This window comes from Tauraco erythrolophus, chromosome 6 (assembly GCF_009769465.1).
Source record: "Tauraco erythrolophus isolate bTauEry1 chromosome 6, bTauEry1.pri, whole genome shotgun sequence".
In the NCBI taxonomy this organism is placed as follows: Eukaryota; Metazoa; Chordata; class Aves; order Musophagiformes; family Musophagidae; genus Tauraco; species Tauraco erythrolophus.
The window spans coordinates 61227066-61248394 of NC_141470.1; the positions used below are offsets into that span (position 1 = coordinate 61227066).

Here is a 21329-nt window from a genome sequence, read left to right on the forward strand (position 1 = left end):
CAAAAAATTTTGAACAGCAGCAGTTCCAGAGGTGTTTGGTTACTGGAAAAAAAAACTGATCGCTTCCCAATTATGAGCAGAGTAACTTTTAGAACTATTAAAAAACAAAACAAAAGGTATATGCAAAACCTGTCCTGCATGCATGCTTCATAGGCAGAAGATTTTTAAACCCCCAGCTAAGTATGGCTTGCACAAATGAATTTGTTTTTTTTAAACGACAAAACTGGTTTGTAACACATCACCAAATTTAAGTACTTGCAAATTAATTATTGCAAATTTTAGGAGACCGCGGGAGTTTTAATATCAATGGTATCAAATTGCAATAACTGCTCTTTCCAAGTAAGATAAAAATTCTGCCTTTCAACTCTTGCCTTTTATAGCCCTAGCAAACATAACATCATATTAAATTGTTACTGATGACCTGACTGCAAAATTTCTGAAACATGCTAAGATATACGCCTTTACTGCTCTTTTAAGCAACTAGCTGCAACATCAGTCACTGTTAAAACTTTTGATTAGTATTAAGATCAGTGGCTTGAAGAAAACTATGACTAAATTTTATTTGGTTTTGAATCAGATAAAAAAGTTGCTCTAGCTTTTAGCTATAGTTACATAAAAATATTCAGCAGTTACAGAAACTGCATCAAATACCTCATATGATTGCGTAATCTGCGGATTCTCAATAAAACTTGAAGTTATTAAATACAGGAGGTGCGTACTTTCCAGAGTTGACTGAAAATGAAGATTTTTTTACATCTAAAAAATATACAACAGTTAGCTGTCATGTATAACATAATATGAAAACCTATTTTGTAGATGAAGCTCAAAGAATCCTTTCATGTTATTTTTAATCAACCTCATCCTCCATCAGGTTCTAAAGGAAAAAAACACTTAGGAAGTTCAACCCAGAGCGCTCTCTAAGCTCTGCCAGGACAATGCTTTAGGGAGCAGAATGCCAAAACGGCAGGTAAGCAGCCCTCATAACCTTGTGGGGTTTTCCTACAAATTGTCAGAAAAACACAAAAGAAGGCACTGCTGTTCTTGTTAGATCTCTAACAATGAAAGCACGATGGGATCTCTCTCACTGCACAGCCGTGCTTTTCCTCACGCTCCAAAGACTTTACAAGGTGGTCAGTAACACCCTCCTCTTCTTTCTATAGCAGGTAAGTGGCAACGTTTTCGGGGAAGACTTAAGTGCCTTCTGTTTCTCAGACTGTTGAGGAAACAACAGAAGTTTGAAATACGCTCTGTAAAACACTTTGCTATTAAACTTTAACGAGCAAGTCAGAGTCCATACCTCAATATTTGATCCAATAAATCTAGCATACTGTATCACAGGGGTTTCACCACTTTCCTTAGGAGCTCAGAACACTGAATGCAATGCAGGAGTAGGACAGGAAATTAATTTGGCTACTCCAGAAATATTTAATTTTGGTAATTCTCCATAAGAGTGTCTATGTTGTGGTTTTGTTTTTTTCCTGGACTGTCCTAAGGGAATGCTTTAATACAAAAGATTCAGTTTCTTTCCAAGAACATATAAAATTAATATAAAATTAAATTATCAGAAAAAAATAACAGCCAAATACTACTGCAGCTAATTATTTTTTTTAAATTACCTCACTTGATGTTTCTTGCAATTTTTCCTGAAGGAACTTCTTACAAAGCCTACATTGATGAACCCCAGAACTAAACTGGCAGAAAAAGTGGTTGCTCCAATGGAAGGAGAGTTCATGCTTTCAAGGTTCAACGCATAGCAGAAAATTATATTTTTTTACTACTGTAATCTTTTTTTGAGAAAAACCTGTATTTGAGAGTTTTTCACATAGTACTAACTTCTATCTCACCTTGCAGATATCGCGAACCCTTAAGAGTGAGGATGTTGAGCAGTTTTCACATAGCTTGAATATAAACAAGGTTTTAGTTTGCCAGAATTTTAAATCAGGTTTTAATTTTTGACTTCCAGTGTCATATAAATATAAGTTTAGGATTTTCCCATCTAAATGTAGACTGAAGTCCTGCCAAGGCAAAAGCACACTTTCTGCCTCTGCTACAACTTCATCTGTACAACTTTTTAACTCAAAGCCAGACAGCAAAAGAAGAGGAGGAAGATATTTTAAAAAACATGGAACTGACCCTTTAAGTAACAGCAACTATGACAACTGTCTACTGAAGGGATTATATGGTATCACAGCTTCTGAATTCTAACTCATGGTTTTCAGGGCTTGCGAGGGGGGTGGAACTGCATCAGACCCAATAAAGATCCGTGTTTAGGCAGACTGAATGAAACCAAGTAATCAGCTTAAGTAAAACGTTTATAGCTAACAAGCTCAGTGTCACAAATTACTTTCCCTAAATGGGCTGACAATTCTTCCACTTAAATATTACCTGTCTTTGACTTTCCTTTGAAATTTGCCACAGAGGTACTTGCCCTGTGGTATTTCCTAGTAATCTTAATTTTTTGTACATAGCCAAAGCTTGTGTATCAGCTGTCCTATAAAGTTTGGGGAAAAAAGAAAAAAAAAAAGATAAAACCATCAGTTGTGCTTTAGGTGAAGTTTGGCCTCAATGCGAAGAATTACATTGACTGAATGGTGTTCGTCGTATTGCAAACTAAGCACTAGCACTGCAAGCAAACTTTGTTTCAGTCCACTTTAAATAATAAATACACAGCACTCCCCCCACTTTTTAATTTAGTCTTCAAGACTGAAGTGATTGGAAGTCACTTGCCAGAGTTCTTGAAAATAAGGGTGCTGTAATGCTTGATGGGCAGCAATTCTCTCATCGGGATCATATTTTATCATTGCGTACAGGAGAGAGAAGGCTTTGGGAGACCAACTGTGCACAAGAGGAGGTATTCCTTTTCCTTTTTTAAAGGGGAAATCAAAACTCACAATTCTTGACCTGTGTTAAAGCAAGTGGAGAACAGTTATTCATGCATATTCAGAGAGAATTACAATTTACTGAAAAAAGAATAATTCTCATCTGATTTAGGTAATCATTTATTAGGGATGAGTAAGTAATACTTGAGAAAAAACATTTTCTTTCCTAACAAGTTATGTCATTGGCCTTAAAGACACTGTGGAAACAGAAGGCCAGATAAGATTGATACAGGCTCAGATTTCCTCTGCTCTGCCTACAGAGATCACAAATGCATGACTAACTCTGGGTAGGGATAGAAGACACCGCTCTTTGGTCAGCAGCTGTCACAACAGTATTAGATTTTTGTGGTGGTTCCCTGAGCAGAAATTGCACACAGTTGTACAGTTCTACTGTGGCTATTTAAACAGTTAGAATAATAACTATGGAAGTGCATACTTACTGCTTGAACCTGTTGAGAGTTTTGTTAGCAGGAGTGCCCATAACATCATGGATTTTTGAAATTTGGTCCAGCTCATTAGATCCAGGAAAGACAGGCTGAAAATTGCAAGGTAAGAGATGGTATTAGCACTAGAGAAGACACCATGACTAGTTTAAGTGACACAGCTGTCACTTCAGTTAAAAAAACTTAATTTACGAGGAAGATACATTTTAGAATTATTAATTTGTGGACAGTTTAATACCAACCAACAACTGAAGGTTAACATGTGAGGAGCAGATTAATACAACTGCATGGTAGGATGGAAAGAGTAGTTTGGGTTATTAAACAGAAACCTGTAGTTGCCCTCTCCTCACAGGTGAAGTGTAAAACGTGGGAAAAGAACATCCCTCCTGGTGAAAGGCAATGGATATGGGATTGTGTTTTCCTCTAGTGAAGCGGCAGATCCCAGAGACAACGTGCTTTCCTCATTTTAAGACAGCAGAGTCAAACAGTCCCTCTTGTTGTGTGTGCATATAGAAATATATAAGAAACATTCCCTTCCTAACACACAGGTTGCTTGCAAGCAATAATACAGGAAAGATGGTAATTTGAACTGCATTCCTGAGCTTGATCCTCATTTAATATAAAACTTGCATAGAATCCTTGAGAACATCGTTGTCAATAGAGCAATCTGACTTAACAAGTTACGTTCACTAACGTTTGTTTCTTGCATGTTGCCTTTTCCATCTTAGCAGAGCGTTTTCTTGGGCTTGTAATTTCAGAAACACTTCAGTAGCACCACGTTATTTCTGAAGGCAATACATTCAGCCCTTTCTGTAGAGGGAGGAAACATCTTTTAACTGTTCACAAATTCAGTCAAACAGCTGGCTGCACACTTCTCTGAATGTCTTTACAAAGCTTTGAGTAGAGGAAGAAGAGAAAAGAGATCTGATTCATGTGCAGCTACAGCAAGAAAAGCTGCTGGGAGTGGCTTTTGTGTGAACTACAAAAACGTGCTATCTCTAAATGTAAAGCTGTAACTTGGAGAAGAACAACTGTGCAATCCACAAAAAAAAAAAAAAATGTAATCCAGGAACCATGATTTATAAGGAACAGAAAGAAGGAGAGCAAAATGTGAAAGATAAGCATGGCTGAGTAAAAGACGAAAAATTCTTAACGCATTGTGGTGTCAAGCATAAAGGCTTACACGAATGTTTGACAGCAAAAACTGCAAGACGCACTTAAAAAGAAAGGAGCCTGTCTGTAACTTCCTGTAGCTTGGCAAGGCCGTATCTTTTTTAATTTGGTAATTTCCAACGATTATCTCTCATTTCTCTCGGAATGTATCTATCGGGTCTCTGAAAATGTGCAGTGGTTGCAAGGAATGAAATTTGTTACATTAAGCTAAAATTATGAGGAAACATTTAAGGTTTTTTGCCCTAAGAAAACTTAATTTTGCAGCGTGTAATTTTCTTGCCAACTTCAAAGCCCACCTGATTCAAACTGAAATGGAAAACCACAGCATTTTTAAAGCTTTTGGTCCTGATTTGCTTTGCAAGAGAACTGCCACATTGGGATTTTTCTGTTAACAGTTTTCTGACCGAAGGAGAACTGTTTCTACAAGTTAACAGGCAAAGCATGAGGGTTGTCATGTAGTGTGATGGTGATGGCAGCAGCTGCACTTGCCATGTGGAGGAGGAGGAAAGAAGCAAAGCAAATGCTATCAGTCCTGGCAGCAGGACTGAGACAGCAGTGTGGGAGGAGAATAACGAAGAACTGCTGCTGTTGCTAGGGCACAAAGATATTGGAGAAATACTCATGGTGGTTACTTTTCCTTTTTTCTTGAAGATCAGTGACAAATTTTTGAGTTATAGTTTCATCATCATTGAAAATCTTAAAGGACTTTAATCTGGGTTTTCCCGAACTTTTCCTTCATCAGAATCCAACTTCAAAATATTCCAGTACATAAGGCCCAGGCACAAAAAGGTCTTAAACACACTACGTTATGAAGCAAAGCAGTAAATCAGAGAGAGTGTCTTCTCTAACCTCCTCTGTTTTTTCAGAATAGTAAGTCAAAAAAAGAGGAAAAAATTTTACCATCAAGCGCATCAACAAGATTGAGGACAGTTAGCAATGCTCATGATAGGAAACGAGCATACTCTATTCAGAGATAAGGCAGAGAAAACACATTTTTACCAAACTCAAATGTGAAGCCAACGCAGAAAGAAAAAAAAAAAAAAAAAGAAAAAAACAAAACCAAAACCACCAACTGTTCAAAAACGTTATTTTACTTATAAACAATATTTGTGGGTACTATGTTCTCTGGAAGTCCCACTGCTTTATTACTGACCTGCCACAGGGTGAAAAGAGTGCCAGACAAGACAGGATTACTGCCCTGCAGACTAATCACGGAAGCAGCTTCCACAAAACCTTGAAAACAAAGATCGTATTACCCATACCACGTGCTCCTTATTTGAGTTATTCACCCTTGATTTTCTTGATTAATAATAAGCAAGACCCTCCACTGAATGCTGCACCTTGTGATTTCATAGAAAACACAGCCAGCGCTCCACATATCAATTTTGCAACTATAGTCGCCATCTGTAAGTAAGCATTCAGTACCAACGTGTAGAGATATATTCTGTATGAGATGCTTAGCATAGATACTCCTACAAGATCCAAATCTGCTAACTTCAGGGTATTCTACTGCAAAAATAAATACAGTATTTTGACAAATTAGAAAGACTGAAATATTCCAGCAAAGATTTTCCTTAAATGTGTGAAGTAGTCATCATAAAAGAAATCACAGATTACTTTAAGAATAAAATTTCAGCAATTCCAGGGGAAGTATTATAGCAGCAGAACTGCATTTAAATAGTAAGTAGCTCCAGGCTTGAAGATATCTGTGCCCTATAATATGTGCAAATACCATTCTACGCATCATTAAAAGAAAGAGCTAAGAGTTAATGGAAAAGCATATGGACTATTACGGAAGGGAAGACTGCTAAGTAGGACATCTGGATTAAGTTATTTTCTTAGAGTTCGTGTGTTTAACAGTGATACAACAGGCAGCTTTGGCTTCTGTTTGTAATGGCTTCTCCTGTACACTTCTAAGACTTAAAAAAAAATTTATCACCAGAAAATAAAATTTCATAAACTGAATTTTGAAATCCTTGCTTTTCAGACGTTAGCAAAATAACATTCTGAAAGTGTCAGGAGAATAGATTTCAATGAAGAAATCTTCTGAAAGCTAATACCTTCTGCTCTCTTTAGTATGAATAACTTCCACTAAATGTAGGAATTGAATGTAGACAAAAAGGGCTGCAGAATTGAACCCTATCGCTTGTTTCAAGGCTAACACAGAAAGGAAAACATAAATTAACAGAGGATAAAGAACAGGTTTCTAGATTGGAGCACATGCAGGCTGTAATGCGTCTGATTCATTTCAGGTTTAGCCAATAACAAACTTGCTTGTTCATTCTTCTAGATCAGGAACACAGTATTAGAAGTAACTGTCTATATATTTTTTAAAAACTGTCCTCTTTTCATGAAGAGCATTACCTTTCAGACTAAAGAGAAAAATACTGATATACTTCACTTTCAGTTAAATATCCTCTCATAAAATCAATTACCTTTATTAATATGTTTTCTGGTTTCACATCTCTCTTAAATATCCTATTTCTGTACCATCAGACAGAAGAGTTCAGTAAAAGATAAACATTATCAGTGCTTCCAGTATTTGTAAAAAAATACTTAAAGAAACTAACACTTTTTTCAAATTTATCAACAGCATAGTAAAAACCTGAATTTTGCCACCATGGTGAGACACAGCTACAGGTATGGGAATGGGGAAAGGGCGACCGCAGGAAGCGGAGGCCAGGCTCTGGTTTTGCTCTCACGGGGGTCACCAAAGGATGGGCAGGGCTTCCTGCAGGCAGGTACCAGAGCTTCCCTTGTGTGCTGGCAGTAGCACGGGCTACCTGCTCGCTGCCTTCCAGGGCTCCGCTGGAGGCAAAGATGCCTTTTTTCTCCTCCCCTGCAGCAGTCCGCTGCCCCAGACAATTGAATGTCTCTACTTAAAGATGACTCTGAAATAAACGTATGAGACATTCACTGTAAGCTGCTGCTGAGCCAAGTCTCTTACCTGTGTATGTAATCAAGAGATTTGCATAACTGGTACATGTGTTCTTAAGGGTTTGGGGTTTTTTTTTGGGTAAGGGCTTTCTCCTTCCTAGAATTATATTTCAAGTTTTACAGGTCCTTTTTAGCAAACAACAGAATACAAAAAAAAATTACTCTTCAGCTTCCAACAGTGCATTGATACTACCTTTTTCAATTATACTATTCCTGTCACTTATAGCTAGCTTTGTAATCCATTTTCCACTCAACTCTAGACATCAGTATGCACCAGAAAAAGCGCAGCTAACAACTGTCAATTCAAGTCTGTAATCTGCCTTTTACTGCATTTTTTCTTGCAGTATCTGTGTTCCCCAAGTTCTAGCAGAACTCTAGGAGAAGTATTTCACTTCTAAACATCTAATTTCCTCTCTAAACAAAGTAACTGTCCTTAAAGTTCAAGATTGATATCAATCACCTCAAATTACTTAAACGCTTAAAAGGCTTGTGATTCACATTTGAGTTGCAAATTAAAGGTTAACCTATGCAGCTCAGCTTGCTATTGTCCTTGCACAATAACGGCAGCTATAAAAATTTATCTATTTTCAGAGCCATTCAGTAACGACTCAGCTTTTTCCTTTTACAGGCTCCAAAGGCCTTTTAATCTTGCTGGAATGCCTTTATGTAACACTGCAATGTCCTAAAGGGAGGCAGAAACGATCACATTTTTGAAAAACAAAGCAGGTACTGATCTGCCTGATGGACAGGAGTATGAGTAATGGCTGGGGAGGAGGAGGGAGATGACCAGGACACTAACTCATTGAGGCTTGCAAGTCCGAGCAGCCGGCGGGACTTGTGTTCCTACGGATCGCAGTACTCCTCCAGCCAGCCACAGAATCCACTGAGCAGGATTAGATAACAAAGCACCCGAAACAAGAGTACATTGTGTCGGGAATTGTAGTATTTATTAGAGGTAATTGCGTTTTCAACATCAGGTTTTGGGCATTTATAGTAGACAAGATTTTATAAACCGCAGCTATTCAAACTCACTTGGATTATTATCAGTAGTTTAAAATCAGGCCTTCGTGAAAAGAAGTCATGCTCAATTGTTTTTTCATTACAGGTCACTAGTATCTGGAGCAGAAGCTCGTCTGCTTCCAGATTGCATTAGAGAAACCTTAGTTGAAGGTAATGATGAAGTGAATTCATAAGGTTATGATCGTTTTGCTTGAGGCAAATTTTCCCACCACTTTAAATGACCAAACTGTTCTTGATTAAACAGAAGGCAAGACCTGTTTTTCAGTTATTAAATTACTTGGGATACCACTGTAAATTAATAGCAGGAGTATTGTGATTTTATGGAAAGGCAAACAGCCTTGTCTTGATTGAAATAACACGAATCTGTCCAGTCTATTAAGGAAAAAAATCAAAAGGATCAACTTTCCACATTAGTACATTACAGTGAACCGTTTCCCTAATTGCAGAAGTGTCTCCATGCATCTTGTTAAATTAGAAATTTCATTTTCAGTCAACCACTGCTTCAAGATTTCTTCATACAACAATTTCATACAACCATGCTTGCCTCTAAATTTGATTTCTAACTTTAAGTTGTTCTGCACCTACATTAAGCTTAATTTTGCAAGATTTAGAGCACTTAGAAAATGACAAGCATTTCACTACTATACACTGTACAAATTTACAACAGACTACAAATCATCTGAAATGTAACTGCTTTTGTACACTCTGAAATTGTTTTGTGACAGAGCATCAGTAATGAACGCAATTTAATGGTTCTACAAATTAGTAATGCACTCCTTCAAATCACAACACTGAAAATTCACAAGGAGCTACTTCTGTTTGCCATTGTTATCTAGATATCCTCTGTCTGTAAGTGTTCTGGCTGAGAACTAAGACTAATTTTCCGATTTAATTAGGTACTTGGAATTTTTGCCATTTTTATTGTTTGAAATGACTGCCACACGTTACACTTCTTGACTTCTCAATAAGCCACAAGTAGAGTTGTTTGAGGGAGAAAACAAATAAAAAACTATTTCTGCCCCACGGGAAATTGTGGTGTTGACACGTCTACTTTGAAAATACAAAATAGATTTCTTAAAAATGCAAAACACTTGGCACAAATTAAATACTTTAATACTGCAAAATATCAAAAGATTTTAAAAAATTTCTTATAATATCCAGAAGAATCTGTTGTTTGTTTTCCTATTTTATTCTATGATTTGACAAGCTCCACCCCATGTGCCACCACCTTGTACACGGTGAAAAAAAGACATTGTATCATGGGAAACACAGTCCAGAAACAAAATCCAGACCATAAAGAACCAGCGATCTATAGTATTTCAGGTAGACCCAGATTAAGGTTTAGATAACCCCCAACTGCAGCATTTCAGATTAGAATTGAACATAGATTTCATTTTGAACTGATTCACCATGCCATAAAAAAGGACGTTTTTAAAACTAAATGGCATGAAAACTATCTTTTTATGGAAAACCTGAGTTTGATAAAACCTGAATTTTGAAATAAAAAAACATAGCAGAACACACTGAAACTATTAGACTAATTTCCATCTGTATGCAATACTTAATATAGCAGGCTTTTTCACATGAAAAGAATGAGAGAAAGACTGAGAAATGTAGCCAAATTAAAGCAAATACTCTGAGGTAAAAAAAAGGCAGTTAAAGAACAAACCTAAACATTCTGATTTTTCATAACTGAAGTTTAGTATCTTTCATGGAAGGAAAAGATGCAGGATTGTTTTAATGCACTGGACTAACTTACTATCCAATGAGGACTCCTTCCTATATGCTATTACTCTGACTTTACAACTTAACAAATTTATCCTGGAAAAATAAAATGTCGTATTAAAACCAGCAAATATTAATGTCTGCTTCAGCAATCAGCAAACAATTGTAATTTAACCTCAAATTTTTATCTAGGTCAGAAACAGGGTTACTCCTTTTGTTAGAGATCTGAATACTCAGTGTCACGAGACTAATGTTTGGGAGCAAGTCTTTATGTATTCTGTTACACTGAATGACAGTTGCACGGTCAGTTATTTAAATGAATCTCCCAACTGTTAAGGCATTACAAATTTTTAATTATTCAGAAAAAGAATGCTCTTTTAATAGCAAATTATAAGTAAGTGTCCCTTCATTTGCTGTATCCAACTCCTTTGGTGTCTATATGAGATTAGGTTTCAAACCAGCTTTTGTTAGAAAACTTCGAACTCTTTTGTAGGAACTCCTCCTTGAGCTTTATGGTCTCCCATGTGCTTCGACAAACAACTCCAGAATTTTCAAATATAGGACGTTTCAGGGAACAATGTTATTTGATAAAGAAAATTTGGTAAAAGGCATTTTTACTAGGTATAAAACCTGAAAACCATTATTCATTGATTCAGTAGTTTTTGAAACAAACAGGAATAATTTTCTTGTTATATCATTACAGTCCTGACCTAACAAAGAACCTATTTAAGTTGTACTTTTTGTCACATAAAGCAATTATTTTGTGTTTTGCAGTCAAGGTTATTCCCCTGTTTTCATGTAAAGTTTGACTGTAGAAACAGATGGCCATTGATCTGACTCATTAGGAACCTTCTGCAGGCATCCATGCCTTAAGCAAGGGGGTATATTGCACTGGAAAGAAATAAAGAGCAAAGCAGTACGGCACAAAACTTCCCTATAAATTTTGTAACATCTAACGGTGAAAAAACAAGTGAAAAATAATTCCACCTTGTGATCTATACAAGAAAGGTTTGTATGTTTCTTAAGCATATGCTACATATCTCTTACCAGCTTTCAAATATTCATGTCCATAGGTTCACAAATGAGTGAAAGGGAGCCAGGTTTTTTATCACTGAAGAAACAAATAAGGAGATTTTAAGCTAGAAATGTTGATTTGTACATAGTGTAGTAAGTACTTAGTTTAATGAGTATCAAAATGAGCGTTTCCATTTTTAATTGATAGTTTCTCATAGGAGTTTTCCCACTTGGGCTCTGAGGTATCATAGTTTTAGTTTATACTAACCAAACGGTCTGTTGCAAAAGTTAACTGCTTTACTCTATGAAGTTATTTGAAGGAAAGCTTTCTGGGCATATCACACTGTTCAGCACCAAGAAATTTCCAGTAAATCGACTGATACAATCTTACAATGAAAGACAGGAAAGCCATTACGCTAGGTCTGAAAATACTTTCTAGTCAAGTCACCAGGAGTGTTCTAGTGCATGGAAATGGGTATGACTGGAATCTGTGTTTTGCTGACAACAGAAGTTTTAAGTATTGTCACGATATGATAATACATCTGACACTTTATTTTCCATTTCACTGCCCTGCAGACACAGACATCTTTTGGTCTCCAGTTTTTCTTACAAGATAATTGCATTAAAGTGCGTCCCCTCTGCAATGTTCCATTAACCCAGACAGCACAAGGCTGAGGTACAATCTGCAGTTCCGCTGGCAGACAGGCTGTGAAAGAGCTGGGCGAACTGGCTGGCCATCTGGATTACACTTTGTGAACAACACGGCAGCTGAAGCTGAGAGTTCCAGAAAGCTAAGCTGCTGACACGATTACCAGCTTTCCATATATCTGTAGAAAACAGGCCTGTCAATAACAATATAGTACCAGAGCCTTGAGCAGAGAAAAAGACAGACTGAAGAGCAAGAAAAAAATATTTTAGACCAGTCAACAAGTTTTGTGTCAAGTATTTGAATAATGAAGTATATGTCTGCTGTTGCATAATGATGAAGTTAATGCACGGTAATGGAGTAAATGCTGTCATAAAACCTGATCTCTTTGTGAGACAGAGCATGTCCCCAAAAGACACTGAAGTGCCTAATGAGGCTGAGGAACCCAACTTTCATCTCTGATAGATCTCGTTCCCGACTCATAGCCCAGCTGCTGCCTAATTCAGAGGTCTAAACGACTATTTGCAAAGGGGTGTCTGCAAAGTTGCCTATGAAATGATACTGCCAAATAGTTTGCTTGGATCCCTGGTTCAAACTGACAAGTCAAACCAAGATCCTTGAAATACCAGAGCCTATTGCACAGCAGATAAGCTCCCCGTGTGTTTAACCAAAATACTGTTTCCAGTAGATACGATGTTGCGCAGTTAAAGCACTCACTGGATACAGGACATGGGCTGAAATCACCAGCAAGTATTATATACTACGGTATGAAGTTTACCTATGCTTAAAATAAATCTAGTCTGTAATTTTAATACTGATGTTGAAATAATTTTGGTCTGCTGCAAAAAAGCCAGAGAAAGTGCAAGCTACATCAGATTTTCTTAACAAAAAAAGCATGAAGACTTCAGAATTTGACAAATGTGTTGGGTTCTCTTCCTTCCTGCTGGAATAAAAAGCTGGTTAAGCGCCTACAGGTTGCCGCTAGACCCAAAAGTCACTGAATATCATTCAAATAAAGCAATAAAGAAGAAAGAAATGAATGCACCATACTTACAAAAAAACTTCATGTAACATAAGGATATTATGATGTGGACTCAGCCTCCTTAGCACTTGTATCTCTTTCAGATTATTCACTTGTTCCACACTAAAGTTGAATTAAAAAGAAAAGAGGAAGAAGGACTTGCAATCAGAGACTGGATTATAGTTGTTTTTCTTCCCTGGCATGAGACTGTCAGAATCTGCTCCACTTTAGTATGTAACTGAACTTTCAAATGCAAGACCTGATAATTGTTTGCCTGCTTTGTTTCTGTATAGAGCAAATCAGGAGAATGGCTTTATTCCTTCTGGCAGTCTGGAGTAGCTGGACTTGCCCAAACAAGATAAGCAGTAACGTGATGTGTTCCAGACATCAGTTACCATGCCAAGGAGCTAGCTGGGAGGAATTCTGTGTTGCATAATAGCATGGATGATTGCTGTTTTTTCTGTACTGGTGTAGCATACATTCCCACTACTGCTCAGCAGGATGCTGATAAGTGACAATCTAGCCTTGCCAAATTTAACATTTTAAATTAAGTTTTGATGGTAACCTCTTACTATTTAATTATTACGTTGCCCTCCTAGACTTTAATAAACAAGAAAACTACATGCTACAGAAACTCTGGGGAGGAAGCAGGAAACAAAGAGCTTTGTACTCTATTTAATGGATCAGAACAGGGCACATACGCCTTTTCACAGTCGGACTTAAAGCTCAACACCAAAACAATTATTTCCTAATTTGAAACTAGGAGAAATGCCTTACAGCTTCTGTTTAAAACACTGTTATCTGTTACTAAAAGAGTTCATTTCATCAAAAGAATTTGTCAGTCAATTTATCAAAGGGTTAAAGGCCTAAAAGAGATCTTAAACATGCTACATGAAAAAAAGAGTCTGCTTGTTACGCCCTACCACTGAATTGTATACCATCTGCTTGAGATAGTTAAGCAGTTATTTTAAATACTCTTTTGATCATAAATTGGATGATTTGGTCGGTTGTAGGTAAGGTATAAATTGATCAACAGTTCTCTAATAACACAACAGAGAATCAGAAGCCACATTAGTTGATATTTGAGTTCTCTTTTTTTGTTTTAAAACTTACAGTCTTTGAAACTCTGAGTTACATTGTGAAACCTCCCCTAAGAGCAAAATGTCTCATTTTACTTCGTATGTACAAATGTGTCACTCCCACTGATTTCACTAGCAACTTAATATATTTTACGGAGAATTCAAAGTCAGTGACCCAAAAGACATTATTTGACACATATAGTCGGAGGAGAATGTCAACTCTGTTTACTTCCACACATCCCTCTCTGCTATTTTCCTAACTGATAAAAAGTACTTATTTTGTGACCACAGAGAGTGTCTTGCTGGTGGATGTAATTAAATATAAATGCAAATATGAAGTAGAACGAACGCTGTACATGGACTAAGAATAAATACAGTGGTTTTAACTTGCATTAAAACAGTATTTAAAGTACGACTGAGAAAAGTATTGTCCAGGGGGAGGACTGACATGTTTCCTCCTCCTATTATTATTTACAGTGAAAAGAAAAACAGCACAAATATAGTCAGTGCATTTGGAAAGGCAGAAATCAACTATTTAGTGCTCAGCCTTCTCGTTTCACCCTGACTGAGTGGCCAGGCAGAATTTAGTATAGTGGATGACATCAATCAGAGTACTCAAGGAAATAACCTCAGTGCCAAATGGGAAGGCCCTGCATGATCAGCATGTCTATTCAAAAAACTGCATGTAGTCTTAATTACACGTTTCCCCACCGATTTAAATAAGATTTCCTGTAGTACTATGATTAATTATGCATACCTTTCAAAACGTTGCTTCATGTGTTTACATGCATAATACTTTCCATTCCTAAGACTCAGTGTCTTCAGAACATCAGCAAATGCTCCCTCTCCTATCTCACCAACTGGTTTATATTCCAAACCCAAAAATACACTGTTTCAGTATGTTTAAAATAGAAATTGTTATGAAGACTGCATATCAAGCCATACTTGATTTGTTAAATTCTGACTAATGGAAAATTATTAAATAAAAAGGTTTTTGTTAACACATAAGATAATCGTATATATCTTAAACAATATACTACTACCTCCTTAAGGGCTCAGAGACATGATGCTTCTGCACACACCACTTCATAGAATCACAGGATCACAGAATCACAGAATGTTAGGGATTGGAAGGGACCTCAAAGGATCATCTAGTCCAATCCCCCTGCCGGAGCAGGACCACCTAGATCAGATCACACAAGAACACGTCCAGGCGGGTTTTGAACATCTCCAGAGAAGGAGACTCCACAACCTCTCTGGGCAGCCTGTTCCAGTGTTCTGTTACCCTTACTGGGAAGAAGCTCTTCCTCATGTTTAAGTGGAACCTCCTATGTTCCAGCATATATCCATTTCCCCTTGTCCTATCATTGGATGCCAGTGAGAAGAGCCTGGCTCCATCCTCATGACAGTCACCCTTTACATATTGATAAACATTAATGAGGTCCCCCCTCAGTCTCCTCCAAGCTAAAGAGACCCAGCTCCCTCAGCCTTTCCTCATAAGGGAGATGCTCCACTCCCTTAATACTCCACTCCACTTCATACCTTTTTTCTGCTGCAGCACATCAGCAACTCATACCTGAACTTAAGAAACCCTTTTATTTACATTGTACTGAAAGCATAAAATTACCTTGAAAAGCATCTTGTCACTGTTCCAACATGTTTGTGTTTTTTTGTTTTCGTGGTCTTTTGTGTTTTGGGGTGGTTTTTTTTGTTTGTTTGTTTGTTTTGGATTGGGTGATTTTTGTTTGGTTTTGGGTTTGCTTTTTTTTAAGCAAAGCAGTTGCTGATTTTAAAGCTTTATTCCCATATTAAATTCAGATAGTAGTTTTGCATTAGGCCAAAAATAACACTTGGCTTTAATAATGAAGTGCATCAAACAAAAGGATGTGAAAATCAGTCAAGTCTAGTCCTGCAGAATTTTAAGAAGTGAAGTAGATAACGTAAAGGCTAAGAAGAAAGCTTTATTCATATTAATTTCTGAGTCTTTTCCTAATGTCCTTCAAAACTGACATTTATTTTCTTTCCTCCTTTATTCTCCATCAGCTTTGTGATTAACTGTTCCTTACCAATCCCACTGCCTTGTTCCCTTCACCCACTTTGTCCTCCTGTTTCCCTTTATTTTTAGCACCTACAGATTCTATCCTTGATTATTCTTCCAGTAATTTCATCTGAGCAAAACCCAATTCTGGTTAGCTTTATGCTGCTGTTGCTTTTGACTTAAACAGTCATCTTATTTAAGAAAGATCCAAACCCAGTCATTTTGAGGGAGGCAGAGCAGGAAACTTCTTTTATCATGTTCAACCCTTTATGGGAGTCAGAAGAACCGTAGGAGTCTTTAAGCTGCCTCGATAGCACCGAATTCAATGAAGCACAGTCGTCTGTATTTGTTACTGTGACAACAGGCCCTGGCAGGGATTTGACAACCCCCGGTCTCCCAGGCACCTTCCCAGCCTGATGTGAGGACTCCTTCTAAGGTCATTCCTCAAGCAGTTTCTGTCTTACTGCCTTGTTTTGGAAGATAAGAGAATTACTAGCGTAGATGTGGGCCGTTTCATGCCAGTTGCTCCTTGTGTCCAAGAAGATTTCCAGATATGTTTAATTTACAAGTATAAATACAGCCTCAGAGTGGAGAAAGCCTGCCAGGAAATTTTGTGGAGAGAAAAGTTACTTAGGCAAGGACATTCTAATGCTGTCTTCCAACTAGCAATTGATTTGTGTTGTCTTCGCCTCTTTTCTCGTCCCCAACTTTCACACTTACTTCTGTTAACAAAATTACTCCTTTTCTTGTGATCCAAATGCTTATATTTTAATTATTACAAACTTTCCCCTTGCAAGTCCCTCTTTCTCCAATATAGTAGCAACACTTCTGTGAGAATTGTCAGTTGCTCTTCTCATTTCTATCATCTGCTGCTTAGGTTTGCTGATCATTATCCATCATGCTGGATCATAAACTACATAATTAGGCCATCTAACTTCGAAAAATAGCAAACAGCTGAGTAATTCAAAATCAGTGACACCATCTAATGCACCTTGTACAGACAATTTATATATAGAACTATTTTAAAACCAAAATCAGAATTTAAAAATCATTATGGGTAAAGGAGGCAATCCCTAACAGAGACTCCAAAATAGGGAAGAGACCATGAGACTGTTTAATTCATGTGGCTGTCACTTGATGGCTGGTCAATTAGTGCTTTAAGCAAGGTGATCCGTAGCCTTAGGCGTTCACTAAGCAATGTGACTGAGCAAAGAACATGCTTTGTGAGCAAAAATCACACTTTACACCATGCTCTCTATCTTTTAATTTCCTATCTAAATAGCTAAATTATAAGATGGAGGTTGTAAATTCAGAATACTGAAATCTGACTCTTACAGAATTCCAAAGACAAAGTGTCAACAGAGTTCTTTTGGAGCAACTGATACTCTCCAGTCAGTCAGATACATACTGGCTATGTTATATGTTCATATAATGTCAGAGCCAGTCCCTGTGGCAAGAAATGCCCATGGCAGACACACATAAAAAAAATTAGCAATTTATTGACTTACTTTTTGATTCTGATAAATGTCAACCTCATATTTTGCTTTTCTTAAAATGCAAGTAATTGATCCTCTGGCATAAAAAAATAAATAATCAAATCATATGATCTGAAAATAAGATATGAATATCTACGGTATACCAGCCACAGGTGTTAATGAGTCAAAGTACTTAGGCAGAGAAACACAGGGAAAGCATTCTTGTACAAATTTATTGAAAATATTTTTAGATTAAGACAGTGTATGTTTATATAATTTGGTTTTGTTTATATTTTCTTCTATACGTGTATTTTTCTCCTCCAAGAGAAGTCCAAGAGACTTGGTGGCCTTTTATGATGGGGTGACAGCATCGGTGGACAAGGGTCGACCAATGGATGTCATCTACCTGGACTTGCGCAAAGCTTTTGACACTGTCCCGCACGACATTCTTCTCTCTAAACTAGAGAGGCATGGGTTTGATGGATGGACCACTCGGCGGATAAGGAATTGGCTCAATGGCCGCACTCAGAGAGTGGTGGTCAACGGCTCGATGTCCAAGTGAAGACCGGTCACGAGTGGCGTCCCTCAGGGGTCTGTGTTGGGCCCAGCCCTCTTCAACATCTTTGTCGGTGACGTGGACAGTGGCATGGAGTGCACCCTCAGCAAGTTCGCCGATGACACCAAGCTGTGTGGTGCCGTCGACACGCTGGAAGGGAGGGATGCCATCCAGAGGGACCTCGACAGGCTGGAGAGGTGGGCCCGTGCCAACCTCATGAAGTTCAACCAAGCCAAATGCAAGATCCTACATCTGGGTCGTGGCAATCCCAGGCACAAATACAGAGGAGGAGGACTTGGGAGTACTGGTGGACGAGAAGCTCAATATGAGCCAGCAATGTGCTCTTGCAGCCCAGAAGGCCAACCACATCCTGGGCTGCATCAAGAGGAGCGTGGCCAGCAGGTCGAGAGAGGTGATTCTCCCCCTCTACTCTGCCCTCGTGAGACCTCACCTGGAGTACTGCGTCCAGTTCTGGAGCCCCCAACATAAGAAGGACATGGACCAGTTGGAGAGGGTCCAGAGGAGGGCCACGAAGATGACAAGAGGGCTGGAGCACCTTTCCTATGAGGACAGGCTGAAAGAGTTGGGGCTGTTCAGCCTAGAGAAGAGGAGGCTCCGGGGTGACCTTATAGCGGTCTTCCAGTACCTCAAGGGGGCCTACAAGAAAGATGGGGAGAGGCTGTTCAGGAGGGCCTGTTGTGATAGGACAAGGGGTAATGGTTTTAAAATAGAGGGAGGTAGATTCAGATTGGATATTAGGAAAAATTTTTTACCGTGAGAGTTGTAGAACACTGGAACAGGTTGCCCAGAGGGGTGGTGGATGCTCCATCCCTGGAGACGTTCAAGGCCAGGTTGGACGAGGCTCTGAGCAACCTGATCTAGTTGGAGATATCCCTATTCCTTGCAGGGGGGTTGGACTAGATGACCTTTGAAGGTCCCTTCCAGCCCTAACCATTCTACGATTCTAAGTCCAAATGACAGTAGAGGGCTCAAAATAATTTGATTTTTTAAAAAATTTTAAACTGAAGAGTTCTAATAGTGTAAGAAGAGTTAATTCTTTACACACTTTAAAACATTCTTGGAGCACTGAAGATTTTTTCATTTAAGCATATAAGGTTTGCTATATTATTTTTTTACAATAGAATGCTACACATACAAAATTAAAAATTCACACATAACAAACAACTGAGGCTTTAACCTGGCACTTGAGAGAGCCATCCAGTGAAAAGAATCTCAGCAGAGAACCTGAATAATTTCAACTGATTGAATAAAGTGCAGAATCAAGAATGAAAATTGCATTATTTGAAATGTCTTTTGATGCGTAAAATCATTGTATAGACTCTCAACAAAACAGATCACTAAAGAGGAGAGAGTTTTTCTTCTAGGGAGAAAACAAGACGATCACGTGACAAGTTATCATTTAATGAGAAGCTGAAAGGAACTCAGACATCGTAAGAATAATAACATAACAGTTTATATGGAATAAGAAGAAATAAAATTCAGACTTCAAATGTATTAATAATTTAACACAAATTTTGAATTTGCGCCCACAAGCCAAGATTTCTGGAGATTCTTAAAAATCCACTTCAGCATCACATAACTGATCCTTTGAAAGTGCCCAGGTGGCAAGAAGAAAAACTCAAACCAACAGACTTCAAACACACACTGAAAGGGAATAGTCAGGTCAAAGCGTGCCAATTTTAAGCTATGAAACTTACTACAGCTACAAAACAAAACTAATTACCAGTTAGTTTACCCGAATTTGTGATACTACAAGATGAAGAATGACAGAAATGTTAAGATTTTTATCAGCATTTTAAGACTGAAAGCTTTTAGTATAAAATTAAATAAACAGTGTTTTAATTACACTGGCATATAACATTAAAGAAAAAAGATGACCTAATCACCAGTTAACAATACTTCCATGGCACCTATAACAAGCCAGACATTATCTAATATCTTCCTTCCCTTCCCTGTTTCAGCACACACAGATGTTCAGGCTTAGAATTGTTAGTGGAAAGGCAAATAAAGGTTAGGGAAATGGAATTAAATTCCACACAAATCAACAAAATAAATACAAAAGATATGGCAGAAGTTATTTGTAAGAATAAGATGTAGAAATCTGAACTAGTCTAACACCAAAAAAGTGCCCGTGAGAATGGCAGAGAGGTAACCATTCAGTAGAAGAACAGTTTAATGTGCAAGAGGCTACAGGACCCAGGAAATCAAGGACAATGTAAATTAAAATTACGGGCAAGTGATGGAATTCAAAGACTACACCTGGATTACTGTAACTAGAGAGCAAAGAAAATCAATCATGATTTGGAATTAAAGAATCCAATGCAAAATGACAGAAAAGACAGCACTACAATAGTCAAAACAGGATATTATGAAACCCTAAAGCAGATATTTTGTCACGAAGATGCCAAAATGCTAAGGAAGAAAAAGCCATGACATTTAAATATGACATCAATGCATGTGGGAAGAGAGAAATAACAAAAACAACAAAAAAGCAACAAGGAGTTCAGTTTAAGCCACAGTCACAAAGCCACAGTACATAATTGTTGCATTCAGAAGCCTGCCAAACATGTAGGGTGTGACATGGGATGATTTGAAGAAGGATGCTAAGCAATGGAAGAAAAGACGTGCAGAACAAAGAATGAGAGAACTTAGCAATTTTTGAGAAAGCACTTAGGGAGACCAGAAGACAGACAGGCTACTGCTTCACACGGGTGGCAGAAAGATTTGTTAGCACCCTGCTGAAGAGGAGGACTGGCATGCAGAGAGAGACCAGAGGTTACATGGGCAGGGAGATCCAGGAGGTGGCAGCGGGCTGCAGGGACGGCGGTTTCCAGGAACTACAAAACCACCTACGGCCACCTCAGCCCGGGTGCTCCTCGCGCGGCCCGGGACCCCGGTCCCCTCGGGCCAGGGTCACCGGTGATCGCCCGCCTCCTCAGAGACACCCGGGCCCACCCCTCCCCTGAGGAAGCGCCCTGTGGCCGCGGCCACCCACATCGAGCAGGGCCCGCCGCCTTCCCCCGCACCCCCTTACTGTTCATCCTGCGCTCGCCTGCGGGTCTCGGGGTGGGCGAGAGAGCGGTCGGGCCCCGTTCCGACCGCTGCGCACTTCCCGGCCGAGCCCTCAGCCGCCATGTTGTGTTTCCGTCACCCTGGCAACCGCGCAGGCTCCCGCGGCCATACGTCACGCCCCTTGACCGCGCGCCACGCCACGCAGGCGCAGTGCAGCCGCCCGGCCGGCGGGGAGGGAGGTGGCGCACGCGCAGTGGGCACGAGGCGGGGGCAGCCGCCTTGCTCGCTCC

The 21329-nt window shown here is 38.8% G+C and overlaps 1 protein-coding gene across 1 annotated transcript; it reads right to left on the reverse strand.

Annotated features, from left to right (window-relative positions):
* Window positions 1-319: 319 nt before the first annotated feature.
* MOK (MOK protein kinase) lies at window positions 320-21162 on the reverse strand. The gene is given in 13 exon segments (XM_086613630.1): window positions 320-1179; window positions 1181-1362; window positions 2705-2901; window positions 3320-3421; window positions 5836-5916; window positions 5918-5948; window positions 5951-5985; window positions 6485-6501; window positions 6931-6979; window positions 7443-7529; window positions 11214-11288; window positions 14695-14826; window positions 21062-21162. Coding segments are annotated over 13 exon segments (1137 nt in total). The 3' UTR covers window positions 320-1131.
* Window positions 21163-21329: the final 167 nt, after the last annotated feature.